Here is a 22070-nt window from a genome sequence, read left to right on the forward strand (position 1 = left end):
AAATTCTACGGATTGTGGATGCACACTGACCCCATACTCCTCTTTAAAACACATGTATTTATTTGCTTTCTAGTCTGTAATAATACAAACACATCTTAATAATCATACATTCTAAAGATATTCTACATTTGTACATGTCATTTAAATCACAATCAGTTATTTATAAGCATTAGTTTTGTATCTTGTACACCTTTTTATGATTGTTTGAATCTGTAATAGTGCTTATCAGTACAGACTGTTTACACCACCCTAAACCTGTTCTCTTCCTCACCTTTCTCTGTCTCCTCCAGTATGCCCAGAACACTGCAAGTTATCCTGTACAGACAAGGGAGAGTGTTGCCACAGCCAGTGCCTGGGAACCTGCACTGAACCCAACAAAGACATGGCCTGCTCCGGCTGCCTCCACTACTACCACGAGGGTCACTGTGTGCCAGACTGTCCCCCAGACACTTTCAAGTTTGAGGGCTGGCGCTGCATAACCATGGACCTGTGCTCCCAAGTGCACCTGCCTGGGGACACTCACTTTGTCATCCACGGGGGAGAATGTATGCCCGACTGCCCCTCTGGTTTCACACGCAACGAGACTAATCGGTAAAGACGTACCCTTCACTTCTAGTTTTCCTAATGGTTTGGAAATGCTATGCCAGGTGAAACTCTGCATAAAGAAAACATTAGGAAGCATTTTAAGAGTAGGACAAGTAATTTTTGTTAATGTTCTGTATTTGAATTTTAACGGAATCACAACCTGATCTCTTTCACAGAGACAGTCAGAGTTCTTAGTATTACTGGCTACTTTTTCTGTGACTAGCATTTCTTGTCAGTATTCCCAGACACTAAAGGCACCTGTGTCCACTATGTACTGCGTAATCAATTTATTTGCATAAAAAAAAAGAAAAAAAGGTCCTTGGGCGCCTGAATTGCACAGTTAGTAGAGCAGGCGCCCATATCAGGAGGTTTACTCCTTGACGCGGCGGACCTGGGTTTGCCTTCGACCTCCAGTCCTTTGCTGCATGTCACCCCCCCCCCCCCCCCCCTACATTTCTCCAGCTGTCCTGTCAATAAAGGCCAAAAAATGCAAAAAAAAATCTTCTAAGATAAACTTCTCTTGGTTCTCAAAGTAGGACTCTAAGCTGGAAGTGTGAATGGTTAAGAGCACGTTAATGATTCAAGTTTAAACTTACTGAGAGTGAAAGGATGTCAATACAGCCCCTTGTTTTCAACACTCTCCACTACTAGATTTTACAGAATAATACTCAAAGTTCTGTTTTTAGAAGAGACCCAGCAGAAATGTCCACTTGACATTTCCTTTGTTTGACATTCACTAAGAACAAGAACATTTCTTTGAACGCAACTTTCTTCCCTGTTTTGTCTAGTCAATTCCCAAACTTCCCATACCAACTATCTGCATCAGTTCAGACAAGGGCCCATAAAAGATCAAGCTCTCCATGTGAGGGGTGACCTTGTATCATGCAGTAAATGTATTTGCCTAAATCCTTTGAAAGTGGGAGTGGACAAATGATTTCAGGGTTAGGTAAAAAAGTTCATGTAGGATTTTGCTCATTCTCTGACTGTTCTTTCTTTTCTCCCTCATTCGTTCTTTCTTGTTATTCACTCTGTCCCTCTTCTTCTCCTGTAAACAGTATGTTATGCAATGCCTGCAATGGCCCGTGTGATAAACCCTGCACATCACCTGTCATTGACTCTGTTGATGCTGCCCAGTCCCTGAAGGACTGCACTGTCATCGAAGGCAACCTGGACATCAACATCCGCCGTGGAAGTGAGTACAGCTATGCAGAAATACTGTGATTTTAACATCACATGTCTAAATGTTGCAGTTTAACTAAGCTTAGTAGACCATACTTTGCTACACTCACCACCATTACAAAGGGTATTTATTTATTTATATCATATAATATGCTGTATCAATCCTTTACTGACCCCAGTATATACCTTTACTACACTATGTTGCACTTCCAGCAAGCATGCTGATTACTGAGACAGATACAGTGGATGGCCCGGGTGGTCTAAGCTGCTGGGATTGAGGGCTACAAAATCAACATTATATCCGCTTCCTGCACTCTCTAACCCAATTATCACATTATGTTTTAATGCTGTTTAATTGCTCAGTTGACTGGCCGGCTCACAAGCTAATCTCCACATATGATAAAGCTTATACAATTTAGGACTCATTGGGAAATTTGCTTTAAGAGCTTCCCTGTGGAATTTAATTGTGTGTGTGTGTGTGTGTGTGTGTGTGTGTGTGTGTGCGCATCTCCTGTCCCCAGATAACATAGCGTCTGAGCTGGAGAGCTTCATGGGATTGATTCAGAAAGTGACGGGCTATGTAAAGATTCGACACTCCCACGCACTTGGCTCGCTGTCCTTCCTCAAAAGCCTGCGTTACATCAATGGGCAGGAACTCATCGACAAGTATGTCTGCGCTGTTTGTCTTCACTTGCTGTCTGTGAATGTGTGCATGCTTGTGTGCGGTGACTGAGGGCATGAGCAGTGATGTTACATAAATGTCAGAGTGACTTCTTGTTAAAGGACTGTCTACCCTGGATGGTGCATGTGAACATTACAGTGTTCATATTATGTTTTTATTTGCTTTTTCCCTTTCCTTTATTGTGTTATATATATTTTTGTGCATGTTACAGGTTAACAAATTGAAAAAGCCCCAAGTCCACCCCAGAGGGACCTACCATTTCCAACAGAAAACACTGTTCACAAACTGCTCCCAACAGTTCTATTGTAGTCCAGCCTTTACTTCTGTGATGAACGTGCGTCACTTTGTAGCACATGTTTAGTTTAATAGTTTATTTGAACATATAAAAAACAACAATATTTAAATAAAAGTTTTAGATGCATGCATACATACATAATTAAAATGACAACTAAATAAGGTCATGTAGTTTTCAGCACAGTCTTCCAAAACAAACAAAAAATTTCCCATGTTAAGAAGGAGTAGGAAGAAGTTGATAAAAAGCTTATCAGGTCCGACCCCCTTTCTCAACTTTTATCCTTTAGTAAATCTTATGCTTCAGTTATTTACACATCATAGACACAGATGCATACATATACACACACACATTTACACTTTTGTTTTTACAAGTTTTTGTTTGTTTTCTTCCTTTTCTTCTTCTTTCTCAACCATCTATCTATAGCATATTCAATAACACATCCATGCTAGACTTAGTATATAGACATGTTAGTATATAGATATTTGTATATAGATATATTAGTATAAAGATGTATTAGTATATAAATGCCAAGAAACCATACAGCCATTATACAATACTATCACTTTAAATCGTTTTCGTATCCCTTTAATACATTCATTTTAAATAATCTCTTGAAATGGCTCATATTTGCAGATATGTTATATTGCTTGCTTAGCTGCTGGCGTGGCACACTCTCATACTCTGCCTCGGGCTGGCTAGTAGTCCTTACCTAGCTACTGTGCATGTGCGACACCCAACAAAGATGGAACAGATGTGAGACGCCTCACTCTGTAGCTAAAACAGAGAGCTCAACACACAGGGTGAAAAGAGGAGCCACAGCAATGTGCAGTAAAACTAAAATATAATATATATAAACCATGTAAACCTATTCTGGTACAACCTCTTAAGAAGTATGAACCCTAAAATGAGCATAATATGAGCACTGTAATGTAAATGTATAAATATCATGTCATGGCCAGATTAGTGGGTGTGGTGACAAAGCTAAATGAAAAGTCTCAGGTCCATCAGACAGTGATATCAGCAGCAGTCTTTTTATATATATATATATAAATATAAGAGGGAAAGTTTTTTTGGTAATGGCCAAAGGGGTCATGGGAAGTCCTGTCAGTCTTGTTGTTGTCATTTCTTCCAGGGTAAAGTTTCACTCAGAGGAATGCTGTTGAGGATGGCAGACATTCCAGGTGTTCTGCGTAACTGACTGCTAGAGTTTCTGTCCTCTTCTGTACAAACCCAGACAAACACACACACCTGACCTTATGTGCCATCCACCTATTTTTATAGTGCTTAACGCTGCCACTAGGTGGATTTTTTACTCACATTTACAACAACTTTAGAATTCATGAAACATTTAAATGATAAAAAACACTTTTTGTTGACCTATCAGAGATGGTTTTAATCTTTCTTGCTCTATTTTTGTTACCAGCATGTATTCGTTCTCTGCCATCAACAACCAGCACCTCCAGTACCTTTGGGACTGGAGTCATCACAACCTGACAATTGGGAATGGACGTCTCTTCTTTCGTCTTAACCCCAAACTCTGCATGTCTGAGATCCACAAGATGTGGGAGAAGACAGGCATTGCTATGAAGCCAGAGGAGGGAGATTTCCGTAACAATGGTGAAAGAGCCAGCTGTAAGTATATTCACTTAAACTTTGACAGATTGATCTACATTTTTGTTGCGAGTGATCTTAAAAGAAGACACAATCTGTGATTTGATTTTGCAGTCATTCGAAACGTGGGGACATTAACAAAAGGCAATTGTTATGCCATTTTAATATTGAATGTGTCTCATTACGGGTCCTGCTCTGTTGCAACAGGTGAAAGCCATATCTTGAAGTTCAGGTCTAACATTACATCAAGTCATATGATCAGGCTGACATGGGAGCGCTACCGGCCGCCGGACTACAGAGACCTTATCAGCTTCATAGTCTACTACAAGGAGTCGTGAGTAAACAGCTCGTTAGCCTCTATATCATATTGTAAAATAATTCTACAGTGAGGCAGAGTTGGTATGGATCAAGGTTTCTTTTAATGCAGAAAAATATTTTTATTTTGGACATTCAAGTCAGAACTTAATTTTTCAAACACAAGATTCCATTCAAAATAATAGCTATTTTATGGAAACACTAAATCTTAGATGATCATATCAATCTGGCTTTTCACTTTTTACCCCCATTGTCACTTACTGGGTGCAGTTAACATTACTGACAACCATTTCCCAAAGACGTGATTGAGCTTTTGGATTGATTTCCTGCCTTTAAGGCCCCCTGATTTCAGATTACCATCCATGCAACACCAAATTTACAACAGCCATGTCTGCTTATTGTTTGAGATCTGGGTTTGATTACGTCAAACTTTGTACAAAGTGAAACAAATGGCTGCCTTGAAGGCAGTTAATCCATCAAAAAATATTTAGAATGCTCTGGAAAATGGTTGGTGGAAATATGTGAAACCATTGGCAAAGAGGATTCATGTATTCAAACAGGACCTAGAATGTCTTTTGCTTTCATACCAACAGTGAAATTTGATATAATGTTTGTAAATGAATATTTCATTTTTAAGTGAGGTTCTTTTTTGTCAATACACAGCCATTTTGTATTTCTTTACCAGCCCTTTCCAGAACATCACAGAGTTTGACGGGCAGGATGGCTGTGGCTCAAACAGCTGGCACATGGTGGATGTGGATTTCCCCCAGGATAAAAACAATGACCCAAATGTCAGTCTTCAACAGCTCAAGCCCTGGACCCAGTACGCTATTTTTGTGAAGGCCATTACCCTGCAGGTAGAGGGCAAACACATTACCGGAGCAAAGAGTGATATAATCTACATACGCACACGCCCATCGCGTAAGTCTAACCAGTCTGTTGGCACCAATACTGTAGTGATTGTAATGCAACCATCTCAGTTATGACTGTAGACAATTTTAATGTAACATACCATGACTTTGTCTCTACTGCAGTGCCGTCTATGCCTAAAGATGCCCGTGCATATGCCAACTCTTCAACCAGCCTCATGGTGAAGTGGTCACCTCCAGCCTTTCCCAACGGCAATCTGACCTACTACCTGGTCCGCTGGCAGCAGCAGCCTGAGGACAGGGAGCTCTACCAACATAACTACTGCTCCAAAGGTGTGCATAACTTATTCTACCAAACAATAACCAAATTTTCATTGTATGAGCTCGCCTACTCCTTCCCTGTCAATAAAAATTCTGACTTTCTGGGAAATACTTTTATTTGCTTTCTTACAGAGAGTTAATTGAGACGATTGACAGCAATCTAATTACTAAATTTCTACATACTTAATTATGTAGCTACAGCCAGCAGCTAGTAAGCTTAGCTTAGCATAAAGACTGGAAACGCTTGAATTTTTGTACATATTAAACAAACAATATATAATTTAAATGAGCTAAGCTAAAAAGCTGCCGGCTGTAGCTTCATAATAACATACAGACATGAGAGTGGGATCAATCTTCTGATTTTCTCTCAGCACAACTGAGACTGTCTACTTCCTTAAAATGTTAAACTATTTCTTTAATATGGAAAAAATACCTGTGCAGGAAAATATTATAAGCAGCTGCTGTGAAAATGTATCCCATTGCTAAACATTCTTGTTTTCTCCTAAAACAGAGCTGAAGATCCCAATCCGTATCCCAGCCACAGGGTTCATGGACATGGAAGAGAACACCAAGCCCACCAAGTCAGACCTGGCAGGCGCAGAGAAGGGCCCATGCTGTATTTGCCAGAAGACACCTGAGGAGAAAGACCGGGAGAAGGATGACCGTGTCTTTTTTAAAAAGTTCGAGAACTTCCTTCACAATGCCATTTTTCTGCCAAGGTATAGTAAGCCACAGATCTTAGTGGAGTTATAATATAACCACCCTCACAGGGACCTCGTTAAACTGTTTACAGCTCCTGCTCTGTGCCTCCTTTCATTCTGGGGAGATGGCCATCAAAAAGCTGAACTTTTTTGTCTTGACGGGTCAAAATGAGGAATGAGGTGGCGGCCTTGGGCGAAAGGGCTCCTCTGTGGTGCTGACAGGATCCGAGCACAGGGGCGTAGATGGACCTGGTTGGGGCTAAGCTGGCCTGCTGGGCTCAGCCCTTTTGTCAGGCGGTGCAGATGAGGAGACATGCTGAGTAGGAATCAAAGCCTTCTTAGCACTCTTGTGGCTTTATGTTGCCTTGGAAACAGTGGCACAGGGGATGTTAGGACCTAGCAGGCAGCAATTTAGGCAGCACAAACAAACCCAGGAGAGAGATGTGATTAAGGAGTCTGAAGGGCCTAGTTTGGCTGCACACTCGTAGCTGCTTAGGCTTTTGTTCCTCACAATAGGGACTGACATCTGTGTTCTGTTATCATTTAACTTGCTCGTGGCTAAGGATGTTTCACTGTTTCAAAGACTTCTGCTCCGTCCTTCTCCCACACTTTTATGAGGACAGCCACACACAATCTATGCATTTGTGATTTGCCTTAACACTCCATCTCCAACGTCCATCACAGTAAAACATGGAGACCTTTGATATACTTGTTGCTTCCCAGTAAGAACACTCAGCAGGTATCTTATAAATCCATAGCTTTAAATTGTGTCTCTTGAGTCTCCAAAGTTCATTCATTCAAACAGCGTTATGATATCCTTCTTTTTTTCCTTTGCTATGCTCTTGTGGAATTGGATCGATATGTCTTTGGAGGAAGAATAATAAAGCACAGCTTGCTGTTGTAATTGAACTCGTACTCTTCCCCTCCTCTCCCTTCTCTCTCTGGCTGTGTTGATTTGTTATAGTATAGCTGTCTAGGAAACAGAGTCAGCATTATTACTAAACCACTCCAGGGAAAGGGCTCAGAATCTGGGAGGCTTTTTTGTTTTACTCAAAAGTTCAGGGTTTGGACCCAGGGTTAGGGGAAAGAGGGTGGGTTAAAATAGAAACAAAAAGAAGAGGAAATGTTTTCCATTTCGTCCCCCTCCACTTGGCACTCCACTCTCCTCCTCCCCTAGCATGCTCTCTTTGTCCGTGAGTTGTTTAAATTTTTTTTGTGGAGCAAGACAGCTGCCAGGAAATGTACAGTGACTCCATCTGGAATTTAAATGAATGCGGGAAGAGCCCCATCAGCGATAGATGACAAACAGAAAGTAAGGAAGGCAGACTGATTTCGTGAAAGAGGGGGAGGGTGGCTGCACAAGGAGGATGGCTGCCAGTGTCTTTTTAGGAGACCTTGTGGTACGATCCAAAACCTGTTATCAGCTGACTGGAGCCTGAATTCACTGTAATTGCCTGCTGTTGGTGGAAACTTATGATGAATACATACAAGATAAATTAATAAGGACTCCCTGGAAGTTATCTCTTCTGCGGTCACATCCAGAGATTTTGAACCTGTTCTATTTGTTGCTGCAGTTAAAGCTTAGCGCTATTAATGTGCCAGACTGGATGTTTAGTTACAGCTTTCCTCTCTGGATTCGTTTGCGTAAAGGTAGATCTTTTTTTAGGGGGCAAGGTCAGAACACTAACTGTGGTAACTCACTAGTTATAAGGTCATTCTTCAGTCAGCTGGGGAGCCTTCTCAAAGTGTTGGGACTGCCCTTCTTAACCCTAACTCTCATTGCACATACATACATTGAATCCTCAAGTTTTCTTTCATCTGGCCTCTCAGTGGGTCTATCAATTTCTCTTCCTCTTATTCTATTGCTTTTGATACAGGATGGGTCAATAACTCTGCATCTGTCACTTTTGTCAGCACTCTCATGTCAGTTTTCATACATGTTTGATGTATTTTCAGTAGTATCATTTTTGAGTGCTGGACTTTTGATTGGACAGTTATAACTGTCAGAGAGGAATGCCGACACGTCAGTGTGACTGGTCTTTCCCACGGATCTGTCTGTGCCTGTACACTCCTTGTGTACGTGTATGTCTGCTCAGGCACAAAAGATGCTTGATATTAGCTTTGCTCAGTTAGGTCTCTGAGTTTAGAGTTTTATTATGCCTGGTAGAGCTGAAACGATTAGTTGATAAACAGAAAAATAATCAGCAGTTATTTTAATAATCAAATTATAATTTTAAGCATTCCTTTAAAGAAAAACAAGAATTCATATTTTGGGGTTTTGGGAGTGTTGCCGGACAAAACAAGGCCCAGTTAGTCTTTATCTTGTGAAAATTGTGACAGTCCTTCTATAAATATATATACACACACACCTACATGGACTCAACAATGAATTGATTGAGGACAAAATTGTCCGATTAATCAATAATGAAAATAATTTTTAGTTCCAGCCTTAATTCCTAGTATGCAGTTTAAATCATGTCTAAGCTGTTTCATATAATGTAATAAAAACCTAACCACCTGTTCATGCTGTCCTCAATGTGTAAGAACTCTGTCAATGCTCCCTATAGCTGTTGTCACCTGCTGTCAATACAGCTTTCATTTTCCAACTCAATCAGGACTCTCTCCTTTGTCCATCTGCCTGAGCTGACTGCCCTGTAGGCGTCACAGGTAACTACTGTTGGCAAGGTGCCCTGTGGCGTCTGTTGATCCTCTGCTGCTGCTACAGTCACAGCTGTCAGTGCCTGCTTGCCCTCAATAATGACTATGTCCAGCTCTAGGCGGCACCACAGCTTATCTTCTGCACTATGAGACCACGTGTCCGTTCACCGCAAACGCCCTCAGTTTGGCCGCTGAACAGTTTGGTTCAGAATGTCAGTGTCACAAAAGTCTAAGCCCCATTTTCTGTCATGTCAGCTTTTCTTCCCTTTTAGACTTTTTAATTGTTGATTGGAATCAATGGACAGAGTTTTTTTTTTTTTTCTAACCGGAAAAATCGCATTGTGTCTGTCTTTTTCTCTGTCTCCGTCTGTCCCCCTCGCTATGATCTGTCTGACCTCATCCTTCGACACAGCTCCACAGGGAGTAGTATGCAGCATCTGGACACACGGCGCACACACGCACACATATATTTAAATACGCACGGACAAATATGCACTCACTCCACCCGGTTCAGTAACATGCTTCAGCTTTGTGTAAAATGCTTTTGGGGGTTATAAAACCTACAATTCTTTGTCATAATAGAATTTCCAGGTACATACATACATACAGGGTATACATACTGTATACCCTTTTTGTCTTTTGTTATAATATAACAGCGCTCACTTTACTTAAATCTACTTTCTTACAGCTCTTGTAATCTCTGTTTTTCAGACCTCCAGATCGTCGACGTAGAGATGTTTTTGGTGTGGCTAACAACACATTGCTGCATGAGGGTGTTGGTAAGGGAAACACCACCCTTGGCCCGGGGGATAACAGTACAGATGGCATTCCTCCTATCAAGGAGTACCCCTTCTCCGATGACAAGACCACAGCAGAAAATTTAGAGATTCCGAACCTGCGTCCCTTCACTGTCTACCGCATTGACATCCATGCATGCAACGAGGAGGTAGGGCGCTGTAGCGCTGGGGCCTTCGTCTTCTCCAGGACCAAACCTGCAGGTTAGAAAGGGCCCTGGATACAACACAGCACACTATGCCGTAACATCTTCTCTTACGGTGCATTGTAGACACAGGCTTGTTGAAATGTTTTGTAATTGTGCGTGTTTGCCAGTCAAAGCAGATGACATCCCTGGAAAGGTGATCTATGAGAGGAGTGAGAAGGTTGAAGGTTGTGTGGTGCTGCATTGGCCTGAACCCGCCATGCCAAACGGACTCATCCTGATGTATGAGATCAAGTTCGGTCTGGGGACTGAGGTGAGTCAGGCCGGGTATAACTAAAAATCCCCTCAGACATGTTTTTAAGAAGTATGAAAATACAAAATATCACAGCACATAAGCAGAAAGATACTTTCCGCCTTCAGCAGATAAATGTGAAAATGGCCGTCTAGTGTCAAACTGTGCGCATACAACATTCTGCACAGAAAAGCTTACACATCCAAGTGAAGCAACAACAGGCAAAACCCAATTTTCAGCAGAGCGAGACTTTAAAAGAGATAAATCTCATAGTCCTCATACTGGCTCAAATATATATTTTTTTTGTTTAAACAGAATGCACAGTACACAATTTTGCACGCCTTACCTGACCCAGATTGATCACTGTCTTTTAAAGAGTAACCACCATGTTTGTTTCCTTTCAGCCTGAGAAACATGAGTGTGTGTCGCGGCAGCAGTACCGGGAGAACAGAGGAGCTCGGCTGACCAACCTGGGCTCAGGGAACTACTCTGCTCGCGTGCGTGCCACTTCACTAGCGGGGAACGGTTCCTGGACGGAGAGCGTGTCCTTCTATGTGCCTCCACCCATACGTAATGCAACTATCCTCACATTAAATACTGTGTATTGAAAACAGCTGTTGACTGATTTAAAGTAGATATGAAACAACACCTTTAGACAGTGCTGACCACTGTTATTTCCCTGTTCTATCTGGCAGGAGGCGATGGTGTTACATTCTACTTGGTCATCATAATTCCCATCATTGTGACCCTTTCCATTGCCAGCCTCACCACGATTCTCTACTTTGTGAACAAAAAGAGGTAAGTGCCTTCATGAACATGCTTTCCACATTGCCAGACAATGTCTCTTGATAATGTTGTTCTACCTTGCTCTGCTAATGAAACTTAATGACCAGTGTAATGTTAATTAGAGTTAATAGGTGTTGTTTTCATTAACATTCCCCTGTGTTAAAGAGTGAAGTTCTTATAGAGAATTACACATCACATCCACAATCATTGCTGCCTGCTGACTAACTTAGCTATTGTTGTGTCAACAGGAACAGCGACCGATTGGGGAATGGCGTCCTTTACGCGTCCGTCAACCCCGAGTATTTCAGTGCTGCTGAGAGTAAGAATGTGCTTTATCTTGTCAATTATTTCACAGTTTTGTTTTGCTGGGGGAATGTATTGTTGACCTGCTGTTTACTGTGTTTTGCCAGTGTATGTCCCAGATGAGTGGGAGGTGGCCAGGGAGAAGATCACAATGCACAAGGAGCTAGGCCAGGGCTCCTTTGGTATGGTGTACGAAGGCATTGCCAAGGGAGTGGTGAAGGATGAACCCGAGACACGAGTGGCAATCAAGACGGTTAATGAGTCGGCCAGCATGAGGGAGCGCATAGAGTTCTTGAACGAAGCCTCTGTCATGAAGGAGTTTAACTGTCATCATGTGGTAAGAGGGACACAGCCTAAAATCTATACAATTAGGCAACTAAGTAAAAAAAGTCTGGAATAAATGCAGATAAACCATCACAATATGGCTTAAAATAAACCAGCATATCGTTGCACTGAACCACGAAAGTGCTCCAAACTATTATAATTTCCTAATTAATCTGCATAGACGCAGAGAGAAAGGTAACAGCAGGTCACAAGCACTGAGTACACTGTGCTTGTCTTTACTCAGGCAATTCCAGCCTGAGGCAGGGTTTAGCCTCCTGGAGATTGTGTAGATACTCTCATCAGCGTGATCACAGCCTCATTAACTACGTTAAACGAATGTGTTAAAGATTTTACCTTCTGAAAGCTGCTGTTACAACCTTTGTATCAAGTCTGGCTGCTGAAAAAATCAAACACTCAATTATTAAATCCAACTTGTATTATTTAAAGTAATTGCATTTTTTTACAGTCTTTAAAGAAAGTTAATGAGAAACTGTTTTTTCTATTATGAATATAAGATGTGAAATATGAACAGTTGAACAATTTTTGCTTGTAAGCTTAGAGTGCTTCTGAGGGAAGGTAAAGTAGACGGCCTACCTGCCTACCTGCAATCATTTTACACATTAAACTATAAAAAAAATGAATGAATGAAAATGAATAGTAAAAATCTACTTATATATACTTCCTGTAACTTATTACAGGAAATGACACAATCAATGAAATTACTTGACTTTCAGTTTTCTAATGTTTTCCAAATGCTGTCATAGTCAATTTATTGTTTTCTGGGGTTATTCCTGGAGTTGTTTCACCACCATCTGTTTAATATGTCCCAGCTGTGAGCAGCTACTACATTTCCTTTGTGCATTGCATTGTGGGAAAATCATGTCCGTTAACACCACACTCAAAAATGTTGTAGTATGATCAGTAACTGTTTTGAGTATACTTTATAATTTCCCATACAAACACACTACATATTCCCATAACTTGCTTAGATTAAAAGGCACTGACACACCAACCCGATTTTTGTCCGACAGACTGTGACGAGGTTGGTGACTTGAGTCTGTTCGGTGTGTTCCGTGCCGTCGTCAGTCGGAGGAGCCATCGGCTTTAATTTTGAGCCAATTTGACTTGTTGAATCGGCCAGTGGCCAACTGGACTCAATGACATATCTGACTGGTGGAGTACTAGCAAAACTTCAGGTTCAAACTGACCTTTGTTGATCCAAAAAAACAGACTTGCTTAAAATGTTTTCAGAAACACGTTTGGGTGAATACTTTTTGTAAAATACGAGATCATATTCCGAACGAGCCGCCATTATGGTTGGCTTTGAAATTCGGGAGAAGCAAGACCCATGTGAAGCGTTCGTCATTTCCGATTTTCATTTTTTGGGCGACAATACAGATTACCAACCGCCTGCTGTCATAGGGACGTATTATGTCTCACACATGCGCAGAATGTACGCTCAAGTTGGCATTGCTTTGGTGTGTTCCGAGGCCCTTTTTGGACTGAAGGGAGCTGAATGACTGCCGTTTCTGCGGACGGTTGGGCGTCGGGTTGGTGGGTCAGAGCCTTAAGATGTGGTGTAGATTTGGAACTTTTGACTTATCATATTTAATCTGTGCCATACTGTGATTGGTGTAGGTGCGGCTGCTGGGCGTGGTCTCGCAGGGACAGCCTACCTTGGTGATTATGGAACTGATGACCCGCGGAGATCTCAAGAGCTACCTGCGCTCTCTGCGCAAAGAAGTAGGCAGCTTTTTGTTGCACACACACACACACACACACACACACACACACACACACACACACACACACACACACACACAGATGCTTTCTCTCTTACAAAAATCAGAATTGTCACATACACGCCAATGTGTTAACACTTATATAAATCCTGTCCCATTTTTTTTCATTCTCCAACACCCATGTGCACATTTCCACACATAGCATCCATCCCTCACTTTGTAACGCTGAACTGTAACCAGGGTCTAGCATTGTGGCTGACTGAACAGTGTTTTTTCATGCTCTTTACTCTCTCGCCTTGTCCACAGAACAGCAACAGCCAGGTCCTACCCCCGCTCAAAAAGATGATCCAGATGGCAGGGGAAATTGCCGACGGCATGTCGTACCTAAATGCCAACAAATTTGTCCACAGAGATCTGGCTGCCAGGAACTGCATGGTAGCAGAGGACTTCACTGTGAAGATTGGAGGTAAGTCAAGTTAATACGATGCCTTCAGCCTCCCCTGGTTGTTCAATGCTTAACCCACTCTACCGGCCTTGAAAATAAGTGTTTAGATTTCAATGCGTGTCTGAGGCAGTGGAGTCTTAATGTTCATGGACAGAGGGAGGGAGGAGGAGAAGGAATGGATGAGCTCTCAGGAGCTTCCTCTCACACACAGAATGAGAGATATTTAGCGACTTAACCAACCTTTGCATTTTTCTTCAGATTTTGGCATGACCAGAGATATATATGAGACGGATTACTACAGAAAAGGAGGAAAGGGCCTGCTGCCTGTCCGCTGGATGTCTCCAGAGTCGCTGAAAGATGGCGTATTCACTACAACGTCTGATGTCTGGTATGCGAACACCACTTCTTACATCAATTCTTACACTCTTACACACACTCACTTGTATAAGCTTGTATAAACCTGCCCTAATCCAGCGGGCTTGCAAAGTATTCCAGAAATGTCTACATATTTGTGTGTGTGGATACGCTAAAATATTTTATGCTGTGGAGTCAAAACCATAAAAAACATATACATAAATGACTTCAGGGCCAACATTCTGTACTAACAGTTCAAACATGCATTTCCTGTCCTCCGTCCTCACTGTGCGTGCTATGACAGCTAGTACTTCCAAAACCATCACAATCTTTTGGTTCCAGCTGGCTCTCTGGAAATTCCTCTCTCCGTGACGGAGGAGTTTAGAACAAGATACATCTTTATTTTTATTTTTTTTACTGACACCTTTTTTATGCTAGCCCGTGGTAAAATCTCAGTTTAGAGTTTGGCCACATTTTTCTATCTGGAGCGATATTGTTGTAGAGAAATACAAGTGTTTACCAGCTTCCTTGCAAGTTTTTGTTTCCCAACTCAAATGTCCCACAGGTCAGTCCCTAAATGTGGGCTTAAACTGCTCCAGATGTTCTCAAATGAGAGGTTGCAGTGCCAGCACAAACCCACCTCCACATTTGCGTTCTCTTTCTTACCTCTTTGATGTTGTAGAGATGAAGTTTAGTGTTAGTCAAACACATTATGAGCTCCTTTAGGAATCCATGAGTAGGTGACTTTTATTTTGTTGATTGAGAAAAGCTGTCTGAATGTTGCTTTGTGTGTCAGCCACTTACATCACAGTGTTGTGATAATGCTGTTTAAAAGACTGTTAAATGTATTCTCTGAACTTATGCCAGTTGGGAAATTATGATCAGCAAGACTGAACTAAAAAATGTGGTCTTTGTTAGTCAAGTTAAGAAGTTTCTTAATAAATAGTTTCATAGTAATTTCAGTGTAAGGCCGATTGAGGTTAAACTGAGTTGATGTTTAATGTACTGTACATACTTTAACTGAGGTTGGTGCTGCAGTAATGACATCATTGTAATTCCCTGACTGGTACACTGTTACACAGCTTACATTACTCGTAATACTCAGGCTGCCAGGTTTTAGGTTTAATATGATTTAGATTAGTGAATGTTGTCAGGTTACTCTTGGTCTGACTATTACAGTGGGGCTCGAAAGTTTGGCCACCTCTGGTAAAAATTTGCATTAATGTGCATAAAGAAGCCAAGAAAAGATGGAAATATCTCCAAAAGGCATCAGATGACAGATTAGACATTTGTATAATATGTCACAAAAAGTAAGATTTTATTTCTATCATTTACACTTTCAAAATAACAGAAAACAAAAAAATGGCGTCTGCAAAAGTTTGGACACCCTGCAGAGTTTATAGCATGCACCACATCCTACTTTGGAAAGCTGAGACCTGACAGTGTCATGGATTGTTTTCAGTCATTGTCTGGAAAGACAAAGTGATGTCAATCTTAAGGTTTTAAATGCCCATTTATGCCCATGATTTATTTAGAAGTAATTAAACAAAAAACTGCCATGCTCAACTTGTTTGAGTTGTCCGCTGCTGTAATCATTCCTCATATCCTCCTGGCTCTGAAGTGGCAGAATTACACAAAATCCATAGTTCTCTTTTTGTTCAGCTAAAACTTACATGAGACTTCAGCAAGGCCAAGCCTTTTCTGTGGTTTCACTAAATGTATGCAGCGCCGATCAGCATCAGATAAGGGTCAAAAACGTAAATCATTTCAACACAATTTCTGTCTCTTTTCTCACCGCAGGTCATTTGGTGTTGTGCTGTGGGAGATCGCCACCTTAGCAGAGCAGCCTTACCAGGGCATGTCCAATGAACAAGTGCTGCGTTTTGTCATGGAAGGAGGACTCTTGGACAAACCTGACAACTGCCCGGATATGCTGTAAGCCTCCTCCTACCTGTGATCAATAACTTTAATATTCAAACCTTTTAGGCCTTTCATGTTATGTTACAACACCTTTGAAGGATGTATTGTTTTTTTTATCCTCTACTGACTTGCACAACCTTCTGTCTCATTAATATTTTGCCCAGCGTCTATTTTAACTTGTGGTTTGAAGTGTGTAGGATATCATGTGATGTGGTGCATGCTTGGGTAAGGCCACGATGAGGTCTGATACTAACGTCACAGGTTAAATGTGGTCCGTCGACCACATGGCCCCTTTGGTCAGCTGGCAGTGAGAAGCCTCCTCACCCGCCAGCCTCGGGCCATAGAAGGAATAGCATGACCCGTGTGTGAAATATGTCCCTCATTCCTGCCGCCTACTACGGGCATGAGGAGGGAGATGGTGTCTGTCCATCAGCACAGGGAGTGGGAGAGACAGAGAAATAATTAATTTGTTTATAACTCATTAATGAATCACCCCTGCTGGGAGAGAAGATAAATCACAGCACAGTCTGCTTGTCAGCATTCAGCGCTGCATATATGCACCTCTCCTGTCCCACTCTGACCGCAATGAGAAAGCATTCTGCTCTCTCCCCTCCCGCCCACTCTCCATGGCTGAATTCACCTTAGAAAGAGAGTGAGAGAGTAGAAACAAAGAGGGCAGAGTGTTGTGCAGACAGAAACTCTCTCGTTTCTATGGCAGCCGGACTGTTGTGTCCTGATTACAGGAGCGTGTGGATTGTGTTACAGAGGTGGTGGTGGAGGAGGGTTAGCCTCTTGGTCTGTGAGCAACATACGGGAGAGTTAGGCCTTTTGACCCTGGTCGCCTCTAGTGCAGTGACTTAATGGAGATTTCCAGAACACTGCTGAAGTGGGGTGAAGCCAGAAGTCCATACAAAGGCTGATTAGAAAGATGCAAGAAGAGAAAGCCAGCAGGATAACAGACAGAAGGATGAGTCACATTTGGAGAACCTTGGATGTTTCCTCCTTGTTCCGTCTTTCCCATGGTCAGGTAGCTCAGGGTCAATGATTGGATTTCCCATGTTTCGTCTTGAGTTTCCTAAAGACAAAAGAGTTATCTCTCTCGCAGGGTTTGGCAAAAAATGAAATGCAGACTCCACAATTGTATTAAACAACATAATTTATTGTGGAATGTGCAGTATCACTCGCAGTGCTATTATACATCAAGGTTTCACCACACTAGGGATGTTGCATGTGTGATGTTTTGCAGTTCTGTTGGAAGAGATTCCCGTTCAGGTTCATTAAAGATTTACCATAGATGTTTGAAGACTGTTCTGCACTCACACTTGGCCTGAAAGTGTGTCTGTTTCTGATTTTATCTGAATGTCAAGGTTCCTTTTGTCCATTTTATATGGTCTGCTGAAGTTTTGGCTGTGTCTAGACTTGTGCAAGTTCTTTTATAAAAGCCTGACTGCGCACAGATTTGAGGCAGCCATGTTGGTCACCAAGGTTGCTTACAACTTTATTTATACTGAACATTTGGTTTGTTAAAATGGAACTGAATGTACCAAAGGTGCATGGAACAGGTAAACAAAAAACTAGTAGCAATATACAAATAATAAGTGACTAATATGTTGTTTGACTTTGAGGAGCTCTTTCATGCCAGCTGAAGAATACAGTAAGCACTGTACAGCTCATGCACCACTGTGGGCTTGCATAACAATACTGGTGATAGGTCAAATATAAGTTGATTTCGTTTAATGCCAATAGTATGTGTCTGGCTGTGCCATGATTGGCAGGATATCAACAAGAAGTCAGGATTTACTGCAGTGTTTGTTTTCTAAATTTGCCTCAACAAGCTTCGTGCGCAGCAACAGATGGTGGGGGAAAGGTTCTCAGCGGGCAGGATTACGCAGACAGGTTACCCCAGAGCGCCGACTTCAAGTATTGCACGCTTTTTCATGGGAGGTTTCGGCTGCCTTGGTTTTGACATTTGAAAGTCTACTTTAAGACACTTGCTGCATTGCTGGAAAAAAAAAGCCAGAGCCGCCTCTCCTGCTGCTTTTAAGTATAGAGCAAGGCGGCTGCTTTGGAAAAGTTTTACCCATAATTCCTCTGTACAGAGAGGAGCAGGCACCCAGCTGCAGAGGCTGTTGTAGACTGCAGAGACCACTGGAAGAGAAAGAAAACAAGAGCGAGGGAACAGCAAGAGCTTAGGAAAGATGACTGAGATGTTTGTCAGCAGGCCTTCGAGATTATTCTTAGCTTGTTTGTGTATAATTGAAGTTGTGGTGTGTGTTGAAGCACCACACAAAACAGTAATAATTCTCCCTTTTTATGATGTTGTTTTGACATTCCCAAAGCTCAGCTGCTGGTGTGGCACAGTTACCTTACTTATGACTTACTGTGTTGCTGGTACATACTACATTACTGATCTTAATGTACAGTATGTGTTGTAATGTAGCAATAAATAAAACTTATCCAAAATTTAAATATCTTATTTGAACTGGCATGTTCACTAAGAGCACCTGTCCACAACTAACCTGTATGAAATTAATCAGCAGGCCCAAGACATGGCCCAAGGTATGAGTGATTTCACACATCTTTTTTAGTGTATGAGGCGTTGCCTTCAGGCTAAAGGTAGATACAGTACACACCATTCCCACCCACTAATATAGAAATACAAACAAAATGTAAAAGACAAAAAGATTAGCCTGTTTATGTGAATGTAATACTTTTATGTTATTTTGTGTCCATTTTCATGTTATGAAAGGAACAGAATGAATTTCCAAAAATACAACAGAAAAGCAGTAATTAGAGCATCTTAGTGCAGTACATTGGGATAGTTTACAGTACTTTATTCATGTTGTCTACATAGTTGTTTTTTGGTCAAGATCAATATAGAGAACCTTAGAGCCAGTGAGTATTGACACTGGCTTTAACTTCAGTGTCTCATGCCACCTGCTGGTGAGAAACGAGAAGTTATCCGACGCTAAAGTTTTAAAGGATAGGTTCACCTACTTTTCAAGTACACAAGACTCACATGCCCATGTGTACATTGAAAGAGTTGTCCGCTGCTGTAATCATTCCTCATATCCTCCTGGCTCTGAAGTGGCAGAATTACACAAAATCCATAGTTCTCTTTTTGTTCAGCTAAAACTTACATGAGACTTCAGCAAGTCCAAGACGATTTACTTTGGTGTCTTCCAAAATTACCTTTTAAGTACAACATTTATAGTACAAATGCATATGTGAATATTGAATTAGACCTAAAAAACTGAACATATCTTTTAATGACAAAAATAAATTGAGTGTGCATTACTAACCCTTTTTACCTCTTGTCCGTACGTCCCTTGCAGGTTTGAGCTGATGAGGATGTGCTGGCAGTATAATCCCAAGATGCGTCCATCCTTCCTGGAGATCATCAGCAGCATCAAAGAAGAACTGGATCCTCCCTTCAGGGAAGTGAGCTTCTTCTTCAGCGAGGAGAACAAGCCGCCGGACACCGAGGAGCTGGACATGGAGGTAGAAAACATGGAGAACATTCCACTGGACCCTGCATCCACCAGGCAGCCCTCTGCTACTGTCGCTGCCCCCTTATTAGGGTGTACAGGAGGCACGCCGCCTCCTTCTACCCAGCAGTTATCCCCCATGCAAGGCCCGAGTACTCCGTTACTGGGACATGTGTCTCCCTCATCCCCGGGCCCAGTTGCCTCAGCGTCTCCAGGCCAAGCCTTGGACAAGCACTCAGGACATGTTTCAGCCAACGGGCCTGTGGTGGTACTCCGGCCCAACTTTGACGAGATACAACCCTATGCACACATGAACGGGGGCAGAAAGAACGAACGGGCGTTGCCACTGCCCCAGTCGTCGGCCTGCTGATATCAGACCAGCCCCTCTTCCTCCTCTTACAGGGTAACACAAACCTTTCCACCATCTCTTAAGGAGGGATGGATGAGGTAAGAAATGACTTTCTTCTACTGTGTACCAGTAGATTGTTTCTCCACTCCTTAAAGGTCAAACAAAGTCCAAAAACTGAAACAGTACAGAAACCTGCTAAAGAATATGGAGTTTGGTGGCTCAGACTCTGTGGAACTCCTTTATGTGCTGTCTGTATTTCAGTTGTTGTTATATAAGTCCTTGGAGAAGGAAAACAATACAGGCACGCATCCTGACTTACAGATTTTTTTTTAGCATATCTGCCAGCAAATCCAACAGAAGAGCACTTTTTTCCTGATGATTTCAGAGAGGATGTTGTGGATATCGTAGTGTGTATTTATACAAAACACACGAGCCTCTCTATACTATGGCATAGCCCCATTTCTAAATGACTTTCCATCAAAATGACTTTGTTTGCATCAGCAGACCCGCTCATGTCATGGGAGGATGCCTCAATTAGAATGTTTGGACTAAGATCATTGTTTCATTTTCCAGTTGATATTTCTATGATCCCGTCAACAGCGGGCCAAAATGGAAGAGGAGGGCCTATTGTGTATCTGCCAAACTATTGCCAAAACAAGCTTTTTCTTCAGTTTCATACAGGTCTCCCTTCTTGTTTAAGGCTGTGATTCAGAGTTAAGATAAGTCTGTCTAGGAAACAATACCAACATTGTTAGTTGGATTTGGTTCAGACGTCATGCTTATCTTTTGTACTGTGTGTGTGTGTGTGTGTGTCTGTCACAGGACAGAATACAGTGTTACCGTTGAGAACAACTGCAGAAAAAAGTTTTTAGTCTGCAATGGGAATTTAATTAAATTTAAAGTTAATGTTTTTTCATATCAATTGACATAATAGCGGGAAGAATTAATTTTAAGGTGATTATCATACCCAAACAAATTCTATCAAATTAATTCTATTAATCTGAAACATAGAACTAATTTGGCAATTGATTAAAGTAATAAAAAAAAACAAATTCAATTGGTTCTCAAGTTCCTAACCTCTGCGTGAGGCTTTGCTGCTTGTTGTCTTAAGTGATAGTAAACTGGATATGTTTAGGTATTTTCACAAGCATTTGGCAGATTAATTACAAATGAAAATAATCATTCATTGCAGCCCTATCTTTTTATATAATCACATATGAAAAGCCAAAATGCTGTTTGCCTTATCGAAACGTTCTGCAACAAGTCCTTTCAGATCTAACTATATAGACTAATTAAAACGTTCCCCTTCATCACATCACCACACATCTGGGGAAGGTACACACTGAGTCAGCCAACTCTGAATCACAGCCTCAGTCTTTCTTTGTTTGAATAAAGAAAAAAAATCTAAACAAAGAGTCATAAGTCTCACACAGCAAATCACTGAACTTCACAATCAAGGGATACGACTCTGCCTCCCCTTTCATAAATCCAAATAAAGTGTGCATTTCATGTGGGAGGTCAAAATCGTTCTCTGTGATACTGCTGTTCAAATGAAATGGCACCAAATACACCCCAACAAACAGAGTGTACGACCTGAGACAGAAAACGAGAAGGTGTTGGACGGTATTTTAGTAGCCTAGAGACAACTTTTAAATCACAGCAGGTCTCTTTTAAAATAGTCATTAGTTTCTGTACATTTCAAACACATATACAGTTCTTACAGTTGTATTTCTGACTGCAGGATCGATTTTATACACATCATTGGTTTTGTCACTTTTTTAAACCTTTTTACGGTTCAAAATGTTTGCCTCTATGTCTGTACAGAACAAAGCTGCTATTTTATTCTTTTTCTCTTTTGGATGTGGAAATATATACAGAATGTGTGTGTGTGTGTGTGTATGTATGTATATA

At 41.5% G+C, this 22070-nt stretch overlaps 2 protein-coding genes across 3 annotated transcripts in view; one reads left to right on the plus strand and one right to left on the minus strand.

Annotated features, from left to right (window-relative positions):
- Positions 1 to 20337, plus strand: part of igf1ra (insulin-like growth factor 1a receptor) — a 73523-nt gene extending 53186 nt beyond the window's left edge. Inside the window, exons 3-21 of one of the 2 annotated variants that reach the window (XM_034878794.1) lie at positions 291 to 591; positions 1641 to 1777; positions 2286 to 2430; positions 4165 to 4373; positions 4560 to 4686; positions 5353 to 5588; positions 5702 to 5869; positions 6369 to 6576; positions 9928 to 10214; positions 10327 to 10469; positions 10853 to 11018; positions 11144 to 11246; positions 11483 to 11553; positions 11645 to 11874; positions 13500 to 13604; positions 13910 to 14069; positions 14307 to 14436; positions 16203 to 16337; positions 19658 to 20337. In XM_034878794.1, the coding sequence (XP_034734685.1) occupies positions 291 to 591; positions 1641 to 1777; positions 2286 to 2430; positions 4165 to 4373; positions 4560 to 4686; positions 5353 to 5588; positions 5702 to 5869; positions 6369 to 6576; positions 9928 to 10214; positions 10327 to 10469; positions 10853 to 11018; positions 11144 to 11246; positions 11483 to 11553; positions 11645 to 11874; positions 13500 to 13604; positions 13910 to 14069; positions 14307 to 14436; positions 16203 to 16337; positions 19658 to 20180 (3584 nt within the window). In that variant the 3' untranslated portion in view covers positions 20181 to 20337. The remainder of the gene's footprint in view (positions 1 to 290; positions 592 to 1640; positions 1778 to 2285; positions 2431 to 4164; positions 4374 to 4559; positions 4687 to 5352; positions 5589 to 5701; positions 5870 to 6368; positions 6577 to 9927; positions 10215 to 10326; positions 10470 to 10852; positions 11019 to 11143; positions 11247 to 11482; positions 11554 to 11644; positions 11875 to 13499; positions 13605 to 13909; positions 14070 to 14306; positions 14437 to 16202; positions 16338 to 19657) is intronic. The other variant, XM_034878795.1, reaches the window with a different exon arrangement.
- pgpep1l (pyroglutamyl-peptidase I like) overlaps positions 19978 to 22070 on the minus strand; it is a 6449-nt gene continuing 4356 nt past the window's right edge. Inside the window, exon 6 of the mRNA XM_034878821.1 lies at positions 19978 to 20110. The gene's annotated coding sequence lies outside the window, so the exon portion shown is untranslated. The remainder of the gene's footprint in view (positions 20111 to 22070) is intronic.

The sequence above is a fragment of the Etheostoma cragini genome, chromosome 8 (genome assembly GCF_013103735.1).
Source record: "Etheostoma cragini isolate CJK2018 chromosome 8, CSU_Ecrag_1.0, whole genome shotgun sequence".
In the NCBI taxonomy this organism is placed as follows: domain Eukaryota; kingdom Metazoa; phylum Chordata; class Actinopteri; order Perciformes; family Percidae; genus Etheostoma; species Etheostoma cragini.